Source organism: Python bivittatus, unplaced genomic scaffold (genome assembly GCF_059951505.1).
Source record: "Python bivittatus isolate LINGU-HERP-01145 unplaced genomic scaffold, Pbiv_v1 ctg000050_np1212, whole genome shotgun sequence".
Classification (NCBI taxonomy): domain Eukaryota; kingdom Metazoa; phylum Chordata; class Lepidosauria; order Squamata; family Pythonidae; genus Python; species Python bivittatus.
In genome coordinates this window covers 8435924-8455682 of record NW_028277033.1, presented here as the reverse complement: position 1 = coordinate 8455682, position 19759 = coordinate 8435924, and the positions used below count along the sequence as shown (strand labels likewise).

General features: G+C 40.1%; 1 protein-coding gene across 1 annotated transcript; it reads left to right on the top strand.

The window, feature by feature from the left end:
• Positions 1–7665: 7665 nt before the first annotated feature.
• LRIT1 (leucine rich repeat, Ig-like and transmembrane domains 1) lies at positions 7666–16788 on the top strand. Its single transcript, XM_007420822.2, has 4 exons — positions 7666–7787; positions 11045–11511; positions 14820–15125; positions 15788–16788. Exons 1-4 carry the CDS (start codon positions 7666–7668, stop codon positions 16786–16788), a joined length of 1896 nt encoding a protein of 631 aa, XP_007420884.2.
• Positions 16789–19759: the final 2971 nt, after the last annotated feature.

Here is a 19759-nt window from a genome sequence, read left to right as displayed (position 1 = left end):
AAGTTGAGATGCCAGTGTCTGAAACCTTGAATAAAATCACTCTCCAGTGTTGGCAGCACAGACAGAAGGGGAATGCCAGTGGTCTGTGCCCGCTCCTGCTTTAGAGGCAAAAGAAGCTCTTGTGTTACTTAATTCCAACATTTTTTGAATGTGTTAACCTCAGGATTGGAAAAAGCCTGTTCCTAAATAGCATATTCCATTTGTTAAATTATCCAGGTCTTTGTTAATTTATCCCAGTCTCTCTACATTAGTCAAATTAGTCAACTATATTAATAGTTTTCAAATTGTGCTAAATTTAATTGGAATGTCAAGCAAACATAATGATCTATGTTTGTGGTTTTTCTTCTTTCTGCATCTTGCCACTGATTCACCCATCCGTGATCTTTTGGTAACAAGTACAATCTCCCCAATATTATCATAGGTAGGCTCTTTGGGCACTGCATGCTTTCATCCCCCCAAAACCTGAAGGCTGGATTTCTTTCTTCTGCTCATCTGTGTACGAATATTGATCTGAGCACAGCTTTGCTCTTCAGTGCCCTACGGACATTAAAATGAGATTATGAGCCTGTCGTGTGAAATATTTTTCAGAGTCCCTGTTCTGAATTTGAAAAAAGTCTTTCCAGCATAATTTTCGTCAGAGTTATGCACCACTTGCATAACCTCTTCTCGTCAGTATTCCTTAGGTGCTCTTTTAATGAGGTCAAAAAGCTGCTTGTTTCTGACTTGTCCCAAGATCACACAGTAGAGCCAGCAGGTACACAACCCATCAAGGGAATCTCTTTGTTCTTGTTCTGCAGGCCCTTCTGACTGCGCCCTTATGCCCTTCGCTTTCTGTTCAGAGGAGTCTGCGCTAGGTAAAGATTTTTCTTTTTGCCATTAAACATTTATTGATATGCCAATAAAAAAGCTAAGTTACAAAGCTGGACTTACTCATTGCACATCCCAGGTCTCTGAAGTCTGACAATAAAAGCAAACCCAAGTCAAAAAGCGAGAGGTAGACGAAATCTTGAACAAAGATGGACCGTTTACAGAGTTGAACCATATATTCCATCTTCCACAAAGGGGATCAGTGGCTTTGCTGCCACTGTTCTGCCATTTGTTCCAAAGTGGCCTCCATCATGGCTTCCCAATCAACAAGGCAAAGGATGCCATGATGGAAGACATGAAAATGATAGAAATCTGTAAGTGCCCCGTGGATCTTTACTGGAATATCCTGTTTCTCTTGCTGGCATTTGTCTGTTTTCCATCCTGTTGGCAGTGGTGCTGCTGCCCTTCTGGGCATCAAAAGGTCTAAAGTACAGGTCATGAAGTTTTCCATTTTACAAACCACGCTCAAAGCTTTTCACTCTCTTTCTGAACTTTCTGAGAAATGTCTAGTTATTTCTCCAAAGGCACGCCAAGCCCCCCAGTGCTAAACAGTTTAAAATAATTAAGTGATAGACTGACCAACTGATTTTCATCTGTTTTGTGGACAGTTGGTGAAAGTCACTTTCATTAATTCATATAATAATGACCAAATGTGAGATCTTTTCTTATTTGTAACACCTGAGGCCAAAAACGAAAAGCATAAACAGGAAGAAACATTGCGAATGTCATAGAATCATAGCATCGGAAGTAACTTCAGTGGTCTTCTAATCCAGCTCCCTGACCAGGGTAGGAATCCTCAGGCCATCCCAGACAAATAGCTGTCCAATCTTTGAAGACCTTCAGTGGTGGAGCCCCCATAAATTCAGGAGACAATCCACTGCTCAATGGCTTTCACAGTCAGGAATTTCCTCCTTATTTTGAGTTTGGATCTCTCTCTGCAAAGCTTCCACCCATTGGTTCTTGTCCTACTTTTGAGCACTATGGAAAATAAATCCACACCTTCTTCCCTGAAACAGCTTTTTAAGCATTAGGAGACGGTTATCCTGTCTCCCCTCAGCCTACCCAGTTCTTTTTACCATTCTTCATGGGATTTAGCCTCTGACCCTCTCACCATTTTTATTGTTCTTCTCTGCACTCTTCTCTGCACTCTTCAGTTCTTCAGCTGTAGATATTCTCCATCATTGTTATCTGCATTGGTTATCAAACTTGAAATTGGAGATAAAGTGATATTGATTTCTTCTTAGATCTGCATGGATTGGGAATATCAGAAGCACAAGGGATAAATCTGTAAGCCATATACGTGTCCCAGAGCTTCTCTGCAAAGCATCGCTCTGCAACAAATTGCTTTGACATAATTCTGAGACATCACTAAATGCTGCAGGAGGGATCAAAGCAAGAAACACACAGTCTTTGTCCTTCCCTATTACATATACCTTGAGTTCATAAAGCACATCCTGAATTATCACACAATTTAAATGAAAGCCTTCATTTTAGGTAGATCCCTAAAAATGTTAAGTGTAAATGCAATAAACACTTGTTCAGGTACATTAAGCAGGTACATCAAGCAGGTTCCCTGTTAAGGACACAGTTAGGGGCTTAAGCATTTGGCTTAGCATAAGTGTGTGATATTTGATGTGGTATTTGCAGAACTATGATATTTATGGATCAATTTAATTGCCATAAATTCCTTTGAAAGTGAAGGGGGTTGTTGTATGGTGAAAGTGTGGAAATTCCTATTCCCTTCCCCAGAAAACCGTATTTCCCAGGGTTCCCTGTGTTCTCTCTATGAATCTCATTAAGGTTCCCTCTGGCCATATGTGCCAATGGACTGCTAACAACGTTGATGCAGAAATAAACAAAGCATTGTCTCCTAAGCTGAAGTTACCCGGCAAGGCTTAGAATAATACTATTACAGTTCAAATTAACATACACCGATTTTGCATAAAATGACATGTGCTGTACCCAAAAATAAGAAAGTGTATTTTGAATAAAGGGTGGGTAATTGGTTTAATTCCCCCCCCCAATATATTTGGCTGGGATTTTAAAGAATGATCATGTTGTGCCCTGGAATCTAGAGTGAGCTTTATAACAGACACTATCTGTAGTTCTTCAAAGGCACCTTTTTAAAAAAAAGTTCTGCTCACTTGTCCCCACAGTTTTTGGAATACGCCGAGTGTCAATGTATTTTGAGAATGCATTCCAGAGTTGCTAAAGTAATGAGAGTCAGGTATGCTTTTCCATTATGACTGCATAAAACGTCTTTTGGGGTCTTTTGAAGTGGAGGAATTAAAGCAATTATTATTATGGTTGGTCACCCAGTCAGCCAGTTATTTAGACTGGATTTGGCATTTTTATCCACCTATTGAGTCCTTCCCAAGGATAGGCAGATGTTGTTTGATGATGATGATGATGATGATGATGATGATGATGATATTATTATTATTATTATTATTATTATTATTATTATTATTCAAACAAGTCTGCCTGGCAGTAGCAAGAAAAATAACATGCTATATCAAGAGAGCAATGAAACCATCATAAGGCCCATGGTCTGAGCATTTGCTTTATTTTTGCGCAAAATTCTTATGCTAGCAAAAGTCAGAGCATGTGACATTAGCCGTTCTATCAATCCACTTAAGCTTCTTAGTGTTCAAAGCTGCTGCTGAGGACCTTCTGAAAGAGAATGGAATGTGAAGCAAAAATACTATGTTGACCGCAAAGGAAGACAACTCTGAATTTTTGAGACCGTCCTACCGAGGAAGTCTAGACGGAAAAATAAAATGCAATCACAGACAAAGATCCTGTGCTATGCTAATTTCCAGGATTGCCAGCTGTAGCTGAAACCAATTTGGAAGGTTTTCCCTCTCTCCCTAAATATGCATGTGACATATTTGTGTACACACGCTCCCAAAAAGTGTAGGGCCAGCAGCAAAAAAAATCCACTAATATTTATTGAATTATTAAATGCTAATTAACATGATTTACCTGACAAGTAAAAGGCCCTATTTACAACATGAATTGATCTGCACATATGACCCATTCCTTTGCACACAGATTATACAAACACCGAAAGAGTATGCACATATCCCATTTCTTCTTTCTGGGAGAAAGAGAGGAAGAGGAAGAAGAAGAAGTCAAGATGGAGACGAGGGGAAGAGGTTACTGGAGAGGGAAGGGGAATGTAGTGCTTGGGCACTACAGAAAGGGTTAAATTCTGCAAGCAGCTCTCTCTTCATTTACCTCTCAGAAATCATATTTAACAGTGATATACATTTTCTATTTTGAAAGGTTTAATTTACTTTAATTGTTAGAGTGTTAATACTTTCTATTGTATAAATACTGCTATACTTGGCTATCATTTGTATTCTCTAATGTAATAAAAAAATTAAAGAAAAAAAAAGAAATTAAAAAGGAGAAAGTTTTCACAGGCACCCACACTTTTCAGTAATGATGTCTTCTGCCGTTTCCACTTCTCGCTCATTCCTTCATTTTCAACCATTTCTTCTTTTCTTATTTGCAATTGTGTAAGATTGTGATGGAATGGAATTATGAAGGCCAAGCTCAGGGAGATAAACATTTTCTTAGCTCGCTGGAGGAGCGTGGGAGCAACAAGAGGATGAGGCTGGCACCTCCCTGAGGAATTCACACTGTTGTGGCTGGAGGACTTTGGGAACTGGGGTTTTAGTCTGGGAAGATTCTTGCTAGAGGTTATAGCTAATAAACATAGCTGGACTGAATTGGCATTGTCTCTTGGAGTTCCTTGGGCTAGGCCTGACATCAATCTTCCCAGACTAAAACCCCAGTTCCCAATGTCCTCCAGCCACAACAGTGTGAATTCCTCAGGGAGGTGCCAGTCTCATCTTCTTGTTCCTCCCATGCTCTTCTGGGGAGCTAAGAAAATGTTTATCTCCCTGAGCCTGGCCTTCATAATTCCATTCCATCACAAAGATATAGTTTCTCCTTAATTCGTGCAGTGGGCAGGGATCCCATTTTGATAAATACGGCAGGAGACAATTGGGTGTGTTCTCTTATGGGGGAGTCCTCTTTGGATAAGACAATGGCAAATCAATTCAAATCTACCCTGCACCAATTGTTTATGTGTTTATTACTTTTTGATTACAAATATCTATCTGTTATCTATCATCATCATTATCATCATCATCATCATCATCATCTATCTCTATTATCTATCTATCTATCATCTATCTATCTATCTATCTATCTATCTATCTATCTATCTATCTATCTATCTATCTATCTATCATTCAAAAATTTGCACTGGGTGTATGATGCCAGATGGAAACTGAAGTGAATTTTGAGTAACGTGACCATAACATGAATGACACTTGTTAATATGACAACAATTGGGGGGCACATTTAGGTTTTGAAAGCATGGAACTGCTCTCCCAAAATGGCTGCTGGAGCTTGCAAATCCTCAAAGTGCACACCATAGAGAAAATAAACAGTCATAAAACATCACATTATGAAGAGGGAATGGATGAAATTGCTCTACTTTGCCACCTCTAGTGTCCCATCCTGAATGCTCTCTAGCACTGCATCTTATCTTTTCCTGTTTTTCCTTTCCTTGGTGAGTGACACATCTCCAGATAAAGCAACCAGTCTTTATTCTTCTTTTCTGTGGGAACTGTGGGGTAGGGAGGTCGGTGAGCATCTAGTGCCTTGGAAGATGTTCACATAGCCCTACCCCACAGAAGTAAAAGCTCATACCTATTAATACAATCTGTTAATCTGAAAAGCTGCTACCAGACTCCTCCTGATGTTTGGCTACCAACATGTATCTCTTACCAAGTCTACAATGTCTCCTCCTGCAATGTAATCCACAAACTCCAGAAGTTATATATGATTAAGGACATCATTTGGGGAAACACTTCTAGTTGATCTTTTTTATACTGGGCTAAAAGAAGAAAAGAAACAGCAGTGACAATCTTTTCCTCTTCTTCACCACTTCATGATGTATGAATGGACTCATCCTCTCATTATTTTCTATTGAAAAGGAGGCATATTTTCTTTTCTGTGATCCACTGAAGTTGATTATTGAATCTACCCCTTCTCTGGTTTTGCACAAAACCCTACATCATCATCGAGCCAAGGAGACTGGGTTTGTACAACACACTAAGCTAGGAATTGCTGTTATCAGCAGATGAGAGCCAAATTAAAGTGTTGGGTTTACATAATGTTTAAATATCAATATGATTTGTTTTAATGTTTGCTCACAAATAATATCAAATCAGCACATTTCTGTCCATTTAATCAGATTCTTCCTTGTGTGTTTGGCACAGAACATCATTCATAATCCTTTTTCTTTAATTCTGTTCCTTGGTGGACAGTTTAATCCCTGATGCCCTAGTATCCTTCCCTTTCTCTTGTATAACAGAACTGTTTCATTATAAAATGCAAAAAGAAGAATAAGAAGTAGAAACCAGTAAATAAGACTAAATGAGCTGCAGATTACTTCATCGGAAAGCTTATGCCTTTTAATACAATGTGTTAATCAGAAAAGGTGTTACCAGACTCCTGTTTTTCTGCCACCGCTGACTAACATGGGTCTGCTGCTATGCTGGCAGATAGAGGAACCCAAACATACCTGTTCAATGTAGTCTAAGATGAGGAACGAGTCCTCCTCTGTCAATGGAGAACATGACCACTGATGGAACCACAGATAAGTCTTGGAGAGCCCTATATACCTATAGGATACAGGGGGTCTGGGGTTCTTTAGATTTTGCTGAACTACTAACTCCACCAGACTGGCTTGGCCAATGAGAACTATAGTTTCAGCAATATCTGGGGGGCACAGGTTTCCCAAGTGTAGGAGAACTTTGTTGATGATTCTGCAGACGACAGATGCCAAAATGTAGTCTTTCAGAGGGATATGGAATATGATTGAGATTACTTTGTTGCTTTGTATCCCAAGACATCTCACTTCCTTGAGAGGCTCTAGATTCAACCTTATCAATTATGATAGTCTATAGCTATTATTGTCCCCAAAACTAGGTGGCACCAAACTTGATTCATCTTGAAAAACTAACCAGGATGGGTCCTAGTTGGAACTTGCATAGGAGACCCCTGGAAAATCTTGAAAGGAGATTCTGGCAAATCTCTTCCATATTTCTGCCAAAACAACTACATGAACATAGGAATTAAAAACAAAACACTGGAAAACTTTGACAGTAGAGGATTATTCTTCATTACCATTTCTCCAACATGTATGGTTTGAACCAGAGATATTTTAAGCTTATGAATTACAGCTTAGATCTCAGTTCCCCATTTTTATGAACACCTTTTTGGACTTGTCTGTGGTACAGATTCTTTATAGCCCTACACCAACACGTTCTTTCTTTGAGAATACTAGAAAGAACAGTGTTTTCCAATACATGCCTCACTGCATACCTCATTTGACACTGAGGAAGGTCACTCCAAGAAAGGTTGAGTTGCTCTGAAGGAAAAGCTAAAACATCACTCAAAACATGCACAGTTTTTTTAAAAAAAATCTCCATGGGTAAAAGCTGGCTTCCTACCCAAACATTGTTTTGAAATGATCCATAGAGGGGAGGGAAGAAATCTTTCTGCTGAGAATTGCAGGAAGCTATAAGCATCTCTGTGCAAATAACCTCATTCTTAATCCCCTGCCTATCCAATTTTATCTGGTGACTTCAGCAGGGCGCTGGGAGATCACTGCAGAACAGGAAAGACAATGTGAGTGATCCCATGGACGCCATGAGAGAGGACCTGCGGCCACTCTGACCAGGATCTGGATGCCTTGCTCATGCCCGGATCATGATGTGGGTCACGGTGGGTTTCCTTTGCTGCCTGACCTTCGGGAGTCTGCCCTGGATGCTCTGTTTCTGCCCTTCTCAATGCAGCTGCTCCTTCTACAGCATCAGTGAAAGGACAAAAGGAAGGTAAAATTGCTGTAATTTGCCTTTACGACTCAGTGGGTGCAAAGAAGGCTTTCTGGGCAGTGTCGTTCCACCCCACTTGCTTGGTGGAAAAGGAGAGTTACTTCATGCCTTTGGGTCGCAAATGTTGTTTTCCCAATTGCTTCATACAAGGGCTTCCTGTGCTGTAGGATTAACAGGGGAGTACAGTATAATCTGATTTCAGAAATGCCATTTGATGGCCTTTTATGCCAAGGCAGAAGCAATATAATTAACATGATACAGTATTACGGGGAAACTGACCAAAATTGAACTTTGTAAAAATGAATATAATTTAAAACATTAAAAGAATAATTATTACCTTATTCTTTAAAGGTTTAAACAGTGTGCATGTACAGTATATTCTACTAGTTTTTCAGCTGGATATTTTTTAGAAACTAACTATGACATAAACGTTTACTCCAAGCCCTGAAAAATTGGGGCAAACACGTTAAAAGTGTGAGATGAGTTTATGTTTCTTTGAGGGAGCACGTGTGGGTTTTGACTGAAGGCGCACTTCAAAATATAACTTACTGAACCTGCAAGCAGCAGTAATACCTACAGATCAATATGAAGTTATAGTCAGAAAGATTGCTAACCTTCCTTGATTAAGGTTTATATGTTTTATGCAAGAGAATGTTCGGGGACTCTATGCCAACATCTTTTTCAAAAAGGCATTTAATAGTCAACACAGATGAAATGGTTTGGGGAGTCAGCTGAAGACAGCCTATATACACAATCTTCACAATTCTCGTCACACTTCTGCAGGAGGTCAGAACTGCTCTTTCCACCTACCAGATGCAGTCTTTGCTGGACATAGTTATCTCTGAGTTGAGGTAATGCTTTACTAAACTTCTGATTTTATCACACATCTACAGTATGTGTGCAAACACAAGCAAACATTCCCAGTCAAATTTAAAAAAAGAAAAGAAAGAAATGAGAGATCTTCAAATCTAACATGCAATAAGAATCTTTGGCCACTCAAAAGCAACTACAGCTGTAACACGTTTTGGACTCTGGCGTTACCTTCTTTGTGGATAAGCCGGGGGGTTATATAAATGTGCTTTAGCTATGTACTACCATAGAAATTGGTTAGTCTAGGGTAATGTAACAGAATCTTGAAAGCCTGTTCAAGCAGTTTTCCAAATCATCCTATACTTAGTGTAACTCAGGTGGAGTTACTCCAAGTCCCTTTCTCATACTTCCTCCCCTGGAGTCAAGAATCTCTTCTGTAATGGCCTTGTTTCCTCCTTACCTGCTTTGTATTTCCAAGGTCTCTTAGATATTTCATGACAGTAATAGAACAAACCACTGTAAGAGTATTTCCTCAGAGACTTCAAAAGCCTGTAGGGGTCTTGGTGGGGAGGGGGTCAAGATGGTAGTCACCCTTGTTCGTTTGAAGCTCCAATCAATGTGGAGCTTCAATCAGCTCAGGCCACCATTTTTTAAAAAGATATTTATTTAAAAGCTTTACATGGCCACCACTGATCTTACACAATATGACCCTGGGAGGAGAACAACAAACAAACCCATATAATATATTAAGAAATGTAAACACACATACCCCATTACAAACCATCACGCTCTAACCAGGCACCGAAAGATCTCACACCAACTGGACATGTGGTGGGCTCAACTCATATCCTGGTTCAGTGCCTGGGGTAAGAACCAGCTCCTTAAGGCCTTCCAGAAGACCAAGAGGGTAGGGCTTTTTAAACCTTCTTGACACCCCATGCACACCTCTGAAAGCCAACATCCAAAGCTACATTAATTTCCAAAGTAGCCTTTGATCCCATGTCAATTCCTCTGGGTCATTTTTAATGGATGAAAAAGCCACTGAGCTGCAACTTTGTGCTTTGTTTGGTCCATATTTTTCATTTTGTTTTGGTGTGATTGAGTGGTGCAGGTAGATGTTTGGCTTACGTGGATGTGCACATGCAAGGTGTTATGTCTTTTCTTCCGAGCTATAACACTTTGCTTTTTCCAAAATGAATATCCTGTTGTGCTTTATGCACAAATCTGTGCCTATCCTTTATGATCAGGTACAGCTGGCGTGCTTTGGGTCCCATCAATTATACAGTAACACTTGATGGGATCTAGGAAGTGGGCTTTCTCTGTGGTGATGCCTCTCCTCTAGAATGATGGCCCCCAAGATTTGTATGGTCCTCACCTTGACCATGTTTGAATCAGCCCTTAAAATCTGTTTTTTTTTCTCCCAGATCTTGTGCTAGAAGGGGATGTGGTCTCTTATGAGATATATGTTCAGGTGTGTGAGTGATATTTTTCCAGACCTCTGTTTTGTATGATCCCTCTATTACTGAATTTTAAATTGTTTTATGTTGTATACTACCCAGAATGGAGATGAAGTAAGAAGGCCTATAAAATTAATCCATCCATCCATCCATCCATCCATCCATCCATCCATCTGTCCATCCATCACCATTTAGGGCTGAGACTCCATCTCTGCCTTACAGCTGGTTTCCTAACGAATTACTTGGCTTTGAGTCTTCTGTGAAATTGGAACTGCAGTTAAATACCCATGATTCCAATCAGATTTTGTATTTTGAATCTCAGTTTCTTACCTTAGTGATATCCTTCTCAGACATGTTGTTGTTGTTAGCCTTACTACTTTGCTTTTGGGGCCATGTAGACTAGCCATAACTACAATGCAAGCTATTTTGTGATTGACCAAATCTCACCGTGTCAGCTAAATTGTGAAGTTGCCCACAACACAATATGAAAAAAAAACCCCGCAAGCATATGCATTGTTCTTCAAACTTTTGACACCTTTCCAGTAGTCAGGATTTTGCTCTCCTAAACCTTCTTGAGAAGAATATCTTCTTCTTAAGACCTTAAATCATACTGCCAGTGTCAGGTTTAATGCTGTAAGACTGGTAAGGTGTTGAAGCACCAGGGGACTTGTAAGTTCCTATTTGACAAATCTTGCTTTGTAGGCGTAATTGGTTCTAGAAACCACAGGTTCATTAGAATATTAGGCCCATCCTAAAACTCCAGAGAGTAGTTGAAAAGGGAGGCATTTCAAGGCTGACAAAGCAGACACACAGCCAAAGATTACTCGGAAGCATTCTAAGTGAATGTGAACTCTTTTACGGAAAATTATAGGATAGATCCAGGTTTTATAGCCATAGGAGCCTGAAAAAAGAGACCAAAGCATATTCACACATAAAACTGGAGATTAAAAGTGTTCCAGGTATAATTTTAACAAATCTTTGTTCCAACAGAGCTATTCTGTGCAATGACCCGGAGATGACGCTTACACCTGTCAACTTCCCGGGAGACACTTTTAAACTTCGGATAGAAAAAACAGCAATCCGAAGAGTCCCTGGGGAGTCTTTCCATTCTCTTCACAACCTGGAATTCCTCTGGATGCCCTACAATGCCTTGGCAAGTCTCAGAGTGACTAACTTCAGGGGCCTGAACCAGCTGCAAGAGCTCAGACTGGATGGAAATGTCCTCACCTCCTTTCCATGGGAAGCTCTTCCAAGCATGCCCCAGCTGAGGTTGCTGGACTTGCATAATAATCAAATTGCCTCCATACCAGGCCATGCTGCTCAATATATCCAGAATATCACTTACCTAGATATCTCAAGCAATAAACTGATGATGCTTCCTCAGGAACTGATTGCGGTCTGGTCAAGTCTCCAAGCAGTTCCATACTTCCCTAATGACAACTCTAAGATCATCCTAGGTAAGGCATTTGGGGATGAGTAAAAGAAAAAGAAATCTCTGCCTACATGATCCATGGTCATAGATCCTTGGGTTTGGTCCAGACAAAGTTAATTGAACTTGTTTCCCTTGGAATCAGTGGAAGAGATGTGAAGCTATCACTATCTTGTTCCATACTTTCAATTAATGCTGTTGGATCTCTTGAAGGATATCCGGGTAAGACCTGATATTGATATTGAAGCAACTGTCTTCATAGCAGATGTGGAATGATGGGTGGTCAAGGGAGTGTGTTAACTGCCAAGCTCTGTGACTCTAAATTAACATGCTGGCTTTGGATGCTGTGAAGAATGCTATCTCATTCAGAGCATTTTAGTAAGATTCATTTGTTAATCCAGCTGGCTTCTGAGTGCTGAAAAGTGGGAAGAGATTCCCTTTTCTTTCATTTCAGGAAAAAAAAAAACTTTGGCCACCCCAATCCATTAGGCTGGGTCCATTTTCAATTCAATTTATTGGCTGGATCCAGATTCAACCATACTTAGGGGAGATTCAGTGGAAGCTAGATTAGTCTGGGCTGACGTAAGCTTCACTGATTTCCATAAGCCTCTTCTAAGTGTGACTGAATCTGGTTCTAATCAAATGTCTGATAGATAAGGTCTCTTTTAAAAAATGGTGAGATGCTCTTACATTCAAACACAATTTATCATTAGAGCCTACCAAAATAGGAACATTTCATCTGCAGAGAAGACCACCTGTTTCATTGGTAAAAGCCACTGTTCTATGTGTGCCTCCTCTGAGGACAGGGATATGTCTATGCAATGATCAATTGGCCTGGTTTGTACTTGAAACAAAACTGCAGAAGAAGTATATTACAGGACTGAATAGACGGAGGGCCAGAACACTTTCAGGTTTAAGAGGCCATCCATTATTTAATCAATTCCTTTCCTGCAAACCCCAGTTAGAGCACCATTGCCAGAATAAGGCAACTGGAAATTACAGGTAGTCCTCATTGAATGACCACTTGTTCAGTTGCCATTCAAAGTTACAACAGCGCTGAATGAGAGGGACTTACAACCGGTCCTTGAAGTTGCGGCTGTCACAATGTCCCCGTGGTCATGAGATCACAATTCGGGCACTTGGCAACTGGCTGGCAATTATGCGAGCTATGTGATTGCCATTTGTGGTCTTCCCCGCCAGCTTCTTACAAGCAAAGTCAATGGGGAAGTTGGCAGGAGGCCACAAATGGTGATCATATGACTGCAGGATGCTGCGTCTGTGCTGGCTTTGCCTAACGACATCAACTGGGACTGCTGCAACTGCCGTTGTAAGTCAGCATGGTTACATGACCTTGAGCTTTGTGACCGTGTCACTTTGTGACGGAGTTGCCGGTCATTACCATTGTTAAGTGAGGACCAGCTGTAGTTTGGTTTTTCTTATTAGAACCTCATAATCTACTAATGGAGCCATTACTATAGGCTTAGAATTAAATAATTTGTTTCAGCATTAGATGGTACTCCCGGTCATTCTCTTCTGATTGCCCAAGTTTTTTTGATTTCAGTAGCATAATGGAAAATGGAGTGAGAAAAGAGCCACTGGGTTGTTGCTATTGTTAGACACTGAGGAAATCCTTTCTGATCTACAGTATATTATTGGAGAGCTTCTGGCAGATCATCAGTTACCTTGTGCCTTCCACTATTCTTGGACATATATGGTTACTCTGTGATGAAGGGAAGCCGTAAGACCTTTCTCTGGCTCTGTCTGGCAATAAATATTGCTGTATTTGCCCACGTTACCTTCTGCTCATCCAAGTGGAGCAAACACTCATGGGTCTTTCCCTCCCGTCCCATTTGGGCCTGAGACATGCTTATAATAAAAATATATTTGTGAATTTGAATAATAATGATAATACAGTGCTTTATTATGAATTCCCACTGAAATTCAGTTCAGATCCTTTCTAAGTATCCCTGCTTCAATTAATTGCTACCCCTGAGATTCATTTTCTTCATTTCTTCCCAAGTCCCTCGAATCTGAGGTCCCCTTAAGTTCAGTTTCCCCAGATGCATTTCCCCAAAGATTTCTTCATCACCCTTCACTGGTTTTCCTCACCACATTTAACCCTGCAGCCAACTGTTCATGCTAATATTTGCACCTTCGTTGCCACCATTCAGTATGAAGAGAAGACTAAATAAACATACTACAAAAGGAGTAAAACAAGAACAAATGTTGCATATCTTTTGTACTCCTACAGATTACAGAATCCTCATTCCATTTATTTACTTTGATTTTTCTTGTCTTTTTTTTCCTGGAGGGAAGGAATCTGGCAAGATTCTGAAGGCATGCTAGAAAGGGGTGATTTGAGTGAACCTCTCTCAGTCTGAATCACCCATTCAAAGCTTCATGCTGGTCTTCATGCCTTAAAGGTGGCAATTTTGCATACTCTGTGTATAACATCCACAGCTGCCCCCAAGAGGCTAACCTACATCTAAAACTGAATGTAGATGCTGTGTTTTTTTTGGGGGGGGGGGAGGGAAACAAAAGTTGAACATTATTAAAACACAGGGAGTAAAAATATTAACTACATTAATGAATTTACTTTACTTTTAGTTACATTTAAATCTGATTTAAATTTAATCTTTCTCCTGGCCTCCTGTAGTTTTTAGAGCAAGGCCTTTGGCTTGGCATTTACCCTAGAAAAGCAATTTGCATATCCTGGTCTAAACAACTCCAACAAGTATGTATGTATGTATGTATGTATGTATGTATGTATGTATTTATTTATTAAAGTAAAGATTCCTTCTAGCAAGGAAGACTGTTGGGAGGGGGGTCAAAAAAGTCATAGAAACTCCAGCCCTTTTGTGTATGTGCCAACAACATACAAATGTGGCTATCACTGCAAAAAGGTATTTAATGTTTAAAAGGAAATCTATGTTTGAAGTCAAAACTAGCATGGGTGATCATTTAAGACCACAGAGAATCAACAAACAAATAACTGAATTTGCAAGATCCCTACCTCCCTAATTGGTCAAACAGAAGCAGTTATGTTAGGCAGATGGGGAGAGATTCTGCAAAGGGGCAATATGATGGTTTTGCAGCCTGTGTGATTCAGCTGTTACAAATTCTGTGCAGAAAGACCAAGCATTTGTTTGAACAACTGCTTGAATAGCATGTCCTTCTGTTGTATGTCTGCAAACACTGAATTGGGTTGTTCAGGATAAAGGAAAACAGATGTGCTAGGAAGAAGCCCATTCCTGAAGGTTTCCTTTGTTTATGCAACAGCTGATGAGCCCTTTTGATGACATGATGGTTGACCCCCCAAATGGCTTCTCTTCCCAGCCTTACAGGACAATCCGTGGACATGTGACTGCAGCCTCTATGAAATGGCTCACTTCCTCAATTTCCCGTCCCCCAACATCGCATTCATTGATCCAAAGCTGAAATGCTTCAGTCCTGAGAACCTGGCCAGAGTTTTCTTCAGTCAAGTGGAGCTGAGGAAGTGTCAGAGCCCGGCTGTGCACACCTCAGTGGCTAAAGTGAAGACCATCCTAGGGAGCACTGTCCTGCTGCGGTGTGGGACCACTGGGGTGCCCGTTCCAGAGCTGAGCTGGAGGAGGGCGGATGGGAAACCACTCAATGGCACAGGTTGGTTCTCCTGTTCCATCACATCTGCCTGAGCTAGAGAAAGAGGGAAGAGGTTACAAGGTTTGGGCACAGAACAAAGAACAGTGTTCCTGCCCAATTCTGAACGTTAAGACAACTTTTCAGACTATATTTTAAAAATGTGGCAGGATTATGGGGGGTTTGCAACATGTGAATGCATGTTCCGAGGATCTGTCTGCAACTTCTTGAAGCAGCTGCATCTTTTTCCAGGACGGAAAACTGTAGTTGCAAATGAATTCCACAGTAATATGCATTTGGTTTAAGGAAATGTAGGTAGATGTTACATGGACATGCCTGTGTGCTCCAAAGCACTGTTTTGACTTTGCACCCAAGAGACTGCACAGTCTTATCCTCTATTCCATCTCTCCTTGTCCCTCTCCATAGTAGTAAAAATATAATAGATTAAATGAGTAACCCTTGGGAAAAAAAAAACTTCTGTTCTTAATTGGTTGCATTTTTCTAAACTACACCATTAGAATTATTCTAATCTGAAGTCAACCCATAACTAAGGAGATTATCACCGAAAAGAAAAATGCCATTAAAAATAAATATCTTAGAAACTCAAGCCATAGAATATAACAATTCCCAACAGCTTATGTTTGCAGAACTTTTATCTACTCAGTTTTTATTTCTTCTCTCTCTAGTACATCAAGAAATTTCCAGTGACGGAACAAGCTGGTCTATTTTAGGATTGCCTGTTGTCTCTTACTCTGATTCTGGAGAATACATATGCAAAGCAAAAAACTTTCTTGGAGCCACCGAAGCATTTATCTCCCTGATCATCACCGATTCTAAAAGCATTGATGACCCCCTGACAGATTCAAAAGGAATGTGGAACGGACAAGTCAAAGGAATGGAAACAGGAGCCTACAATGACAATTTGGTAGCAAGATATGTCATGACAACTTCAGTTTCTCCCACCTTGGGTGTCAGACCAGGTCAAGCCAAAACAGATGGGAATCTGGTGCTTCGAGATGAGGCACTAAATATGAAGAAGAACCCAAGAAATATTTTAGCAAGTCTGCCCACTACTCACCAAGAATCTGAGCGCATAGTGAGGTCTGTCAGAGTAATTGGAGATACTGATCATAGTGTCTCCTTAGCATGGAAAGCACCCCGGGCCAATAATACTACTATGTTCAGTATCCTTTATGCAATCTTTGGAGAAAGGGACATGCGCAGAATCAATGTGGAGCCAAGGAAGACCAGGATCACCATCAGTGGGTTGATGCCCAAGACCAAATATATCGCCTGTGTTTGTGTGAAAGGACTAATACCCAAAAAGGAACAATGCATAATTTTTTCAACAGATGAAGTTGCCAGTGCTGGTGGAACCCAAAAACTTATCAACGTGGTGGTCATCAGTGTGGCTTGTGTCATTGCAGTCCCTCTGACCCTGGTGGTCTGCTGCGGGGCCTTGAAAAGACGCTGCAAAAAATGCTTCATTCAGAAACCCAAGGAAATTCAGGATTCTTATGTCACTTTTGAAAGCCTCTCTCCGGGAACCAAAGCAAATGGGATAGAAGGGGAATACTTGACTCGTCACATACCGGACGAATCTAATAGGTTACTCTCTTCAAGGTCCAGTGTGGACTCTGAAGCGATTCCAAAGGCAGATGGACAGCTAAATGAATACTTCTGCTGATACTGGTTTCATAACTACCTGAGAACTGCCCTGATATCTGGCAGTCCCTCTTTTGCCTGAGGCCTCTCATGCCATAAATGCATGTTTCATATAAAAACACAATGTACAGCTTTACTGGAGTTTTTTTTTTTAAGTTAAAATCTCAGTAGTATAAATATATCACGAGCAAGTTTCCTGGGACTTTCCCCCTGGTTTCTGAGATTCAAAATTCAATGATGGGTCCCTTAATATTCCATGGAAGATGTTATTTTTTTAAAAAAGGAATGAGAGTTTGGAACCATGAAGAGAGAAGGAGAGAAGAGAAAAGGCAGAAGCGGGAGTTGATTATTGGATTTATATTTTCTCTGAATTTCAGGAAGGAAGTAGATTTGAAATGGAAGCCTGAACGGAGTGGAGGCTGGGGGACGATCCATGTGATCGTTGGAGTATGGAAGAGATTTGAGTTTGTATGAGAGATACTGAGTGCATTTTTAGAAGGATTGGAGTTGTGATGTAGATTCAAGTTCCCTTCCACAACTTCACATTGTTTTACCTCTACCAGTTTCTAAATATTGTGTGTTGCTTAAAAGGGATTTGAAAACTAAAGGCTGGGAAGAAAAAAGCGAGGTAGATACTGAAATACCATCTATATCCACCTGGCGTCTTCTTCCCTTTGGCAAAATGAATTCAAATCAATAAAGAAATACGTTTACATGTATGTGATGATGCTGACGTATATTATGGTGTCTCAGCCATTCTCAGTTTTGAAAACCATTACATAATAGTAGAGAATATATTTAACTCAGCCTTGTTGGGTTCTTGTGTTCTCTGAGCCTCTTTGCTTGTTTGTTTAAAAGTTGATGTAGCCACCCATCTCACACAGCCAAGAGATAAACCCACATCTATGTATAATAAAAAATATTAAAACCAAAGATATTAAAACCTCAATATTGAAAGCAAAAACAAAAAATACCCTGTTTTCCTACAGACACTCATTACCAAACTAGGTATTGCACTGATGATGTTATCTAGCCAAGATGTGCCAGATATGTAAAGACTAGGTCAACATTCAGAGAAATCACTTTACTTTCATCATTATAAGCCAGGTGTCAGCCCTATTAGGTAGACTAGACTAAGAAAGCAGTAGGCCAAGACTACTTTTATTGTAATAGCTATAGTAATAGAATCTTGCAAGTCTGAATGTGCTTCCCCCTCCCTCCCTTTATCTTGGTGTGAACTAGGATAGGCCCCATTTGAGATGTTTCATCAAACTAGTTTCAAGCCCTGTTTATCTGACCATTGCCTTGGTAACGGTTCTTCCTCCTGTCCTTTGGGACCATTCCCTATCTCCTCTACAGCAGGATTCATGGAAAGATTGATTGTTTCTAACCTGAAAACAAAAGAGTTTATGAAGACTGAGTGCCTTATCATTATCTCAGAGAAGGTGAGAGATTAAGCTTCTACACCTTGTACTGCTCCACTTCAACAATTCATCTCTCAGTGAAAAAACAAAACAAGACCCGTTCCTCTGGTTCTTTGGCAGACATCATTTTTGCCTAGTAAAAGAATATCCATTGTTGCTTGCGAAAAATGGATGAATCTTGGTTTTTATTAAAAAAAATCTGCAACTGTTGAATAGGACGGGTAGCATTAACTTGCTCCTCCTCCTGGTTATCGCGCCATGGTGCGCTCACTTTTTCAAAGGAATGAAGCATTGCTGGGAGGGCTCTAAAAAGCAGCCTAGAAATATTTTAAGTAAATTATTCAGTCTGGAGACTAGCCAAGTATTGCTTTCTGTGATTCAGAAGAAGGTGGGCCTCATAATGAGGTGGCCTGAAGACCTTGGCTGAAATCGGCTATGTTTAGGCAAAGTATGTCAGCTTACCTTGGCCTCCTAAAACATTAGCCATTCAGTGTTTTCAGACATTTCCAGGGTGATGGCAGATAGGAATGCTTGGCTGCAGTTCCTGGTGCTTTGGAGGGTGAATGGGTCAATGCTAGAGTGCAACCAATGCATTACCGAAGAGAAGTTCTGCAGCGTTCTCCACATCCTAAAAAGCAAGGCCAACGTATGCAAACCATTGTCAGTGCTTGTGTGTGAGCATGTCTTGTGATCTCCCAGAAAATGAGGAATGTAAAGAGGAATGTACATAATGTAAATATGTAAAGAGGAATTTGCTAGTACTCATTCAATATTTGGACAGTCTGTCAAATGTGTTGGAAGGTGGCATGAAGGTACACGAGAAAATAAAAATGAGAGAACTGTATTGGTTTTGAATTAAAAAAAAACTGCTGATAAATTTCAACTCTGCCTTCTCGTTCCTGTTTATAAAGAATAGATATTGTGGAATGGCGATATTCCCTGTAGTTTAAGACCATGAGTAGAGTTAGTGTCTAATCACATGTGAATAAGCAACACTTAAGTATTAGACTGAATAGCTCAAAATATTATAGTTGTTTCTTACATTTTGATGGGATACAATATCCACAGGTTCCTGGAAGTGTCCCTGCTAAAACTATAATTCTGGAGAATATTCGTGACATTTTTCTATGTATTTTTAAAATTTTCTATACATTGTTTCTACACATTTCAAAATTAAACAACACGGAAGAGCTCATCGCACATCAAATGCAAGTTCCAATTCTCAAATACCAAAATCCAGGTTAATTATATGCATATTAGAACGTGAGCATGTTCCACTAACACATTCAGAATTTTTAAGGACAAAGTACATTTTGTGTGTGTAGTATTAATGCTCAGCAAAATGAATTTCTCACTGAAATCAACCGGTTGTATGTTTGTCATGGCTAACTTAAGTCCCTTTAAATTCAATGGATCTGCTTCTAATGTAACTGAGTTTGAATTCAACCTTTCTTTGGAGGGGAATATGGGATACAAGTACTCTTCACCATGGGTGGCAAATATAACTTGATTGCTGCATAGTGGTTATCTAAATGTTCTATGAAGGCAACATTAAAATAATTTGTAGTC

Bases quoted from the DNA above. Each gene is read 5' to 3' on its own strand.
- LRIT1 (XM_007420822.2), top strand. From the start codon at position 7,666: ATGTGGGTCACGGTGGGTTTCCTTTGCTGCCTGACCTTCGGGAGTCTG. The intron at 7,788-11,044 runs GTAAAATTGCTG...TTGTTCCAACAG, and splicing joins AGTGAAAGGACAAAAGGAAG to AGCTATTCTGTGCAATGACC. The intron at 11,512-14,819 runs GTAAGGCATTTG...TTCTCTTCCCAG, and splicing joins CAACTCTAAGATCATCCTAG to CCTTACAGGACAATCCGTGG.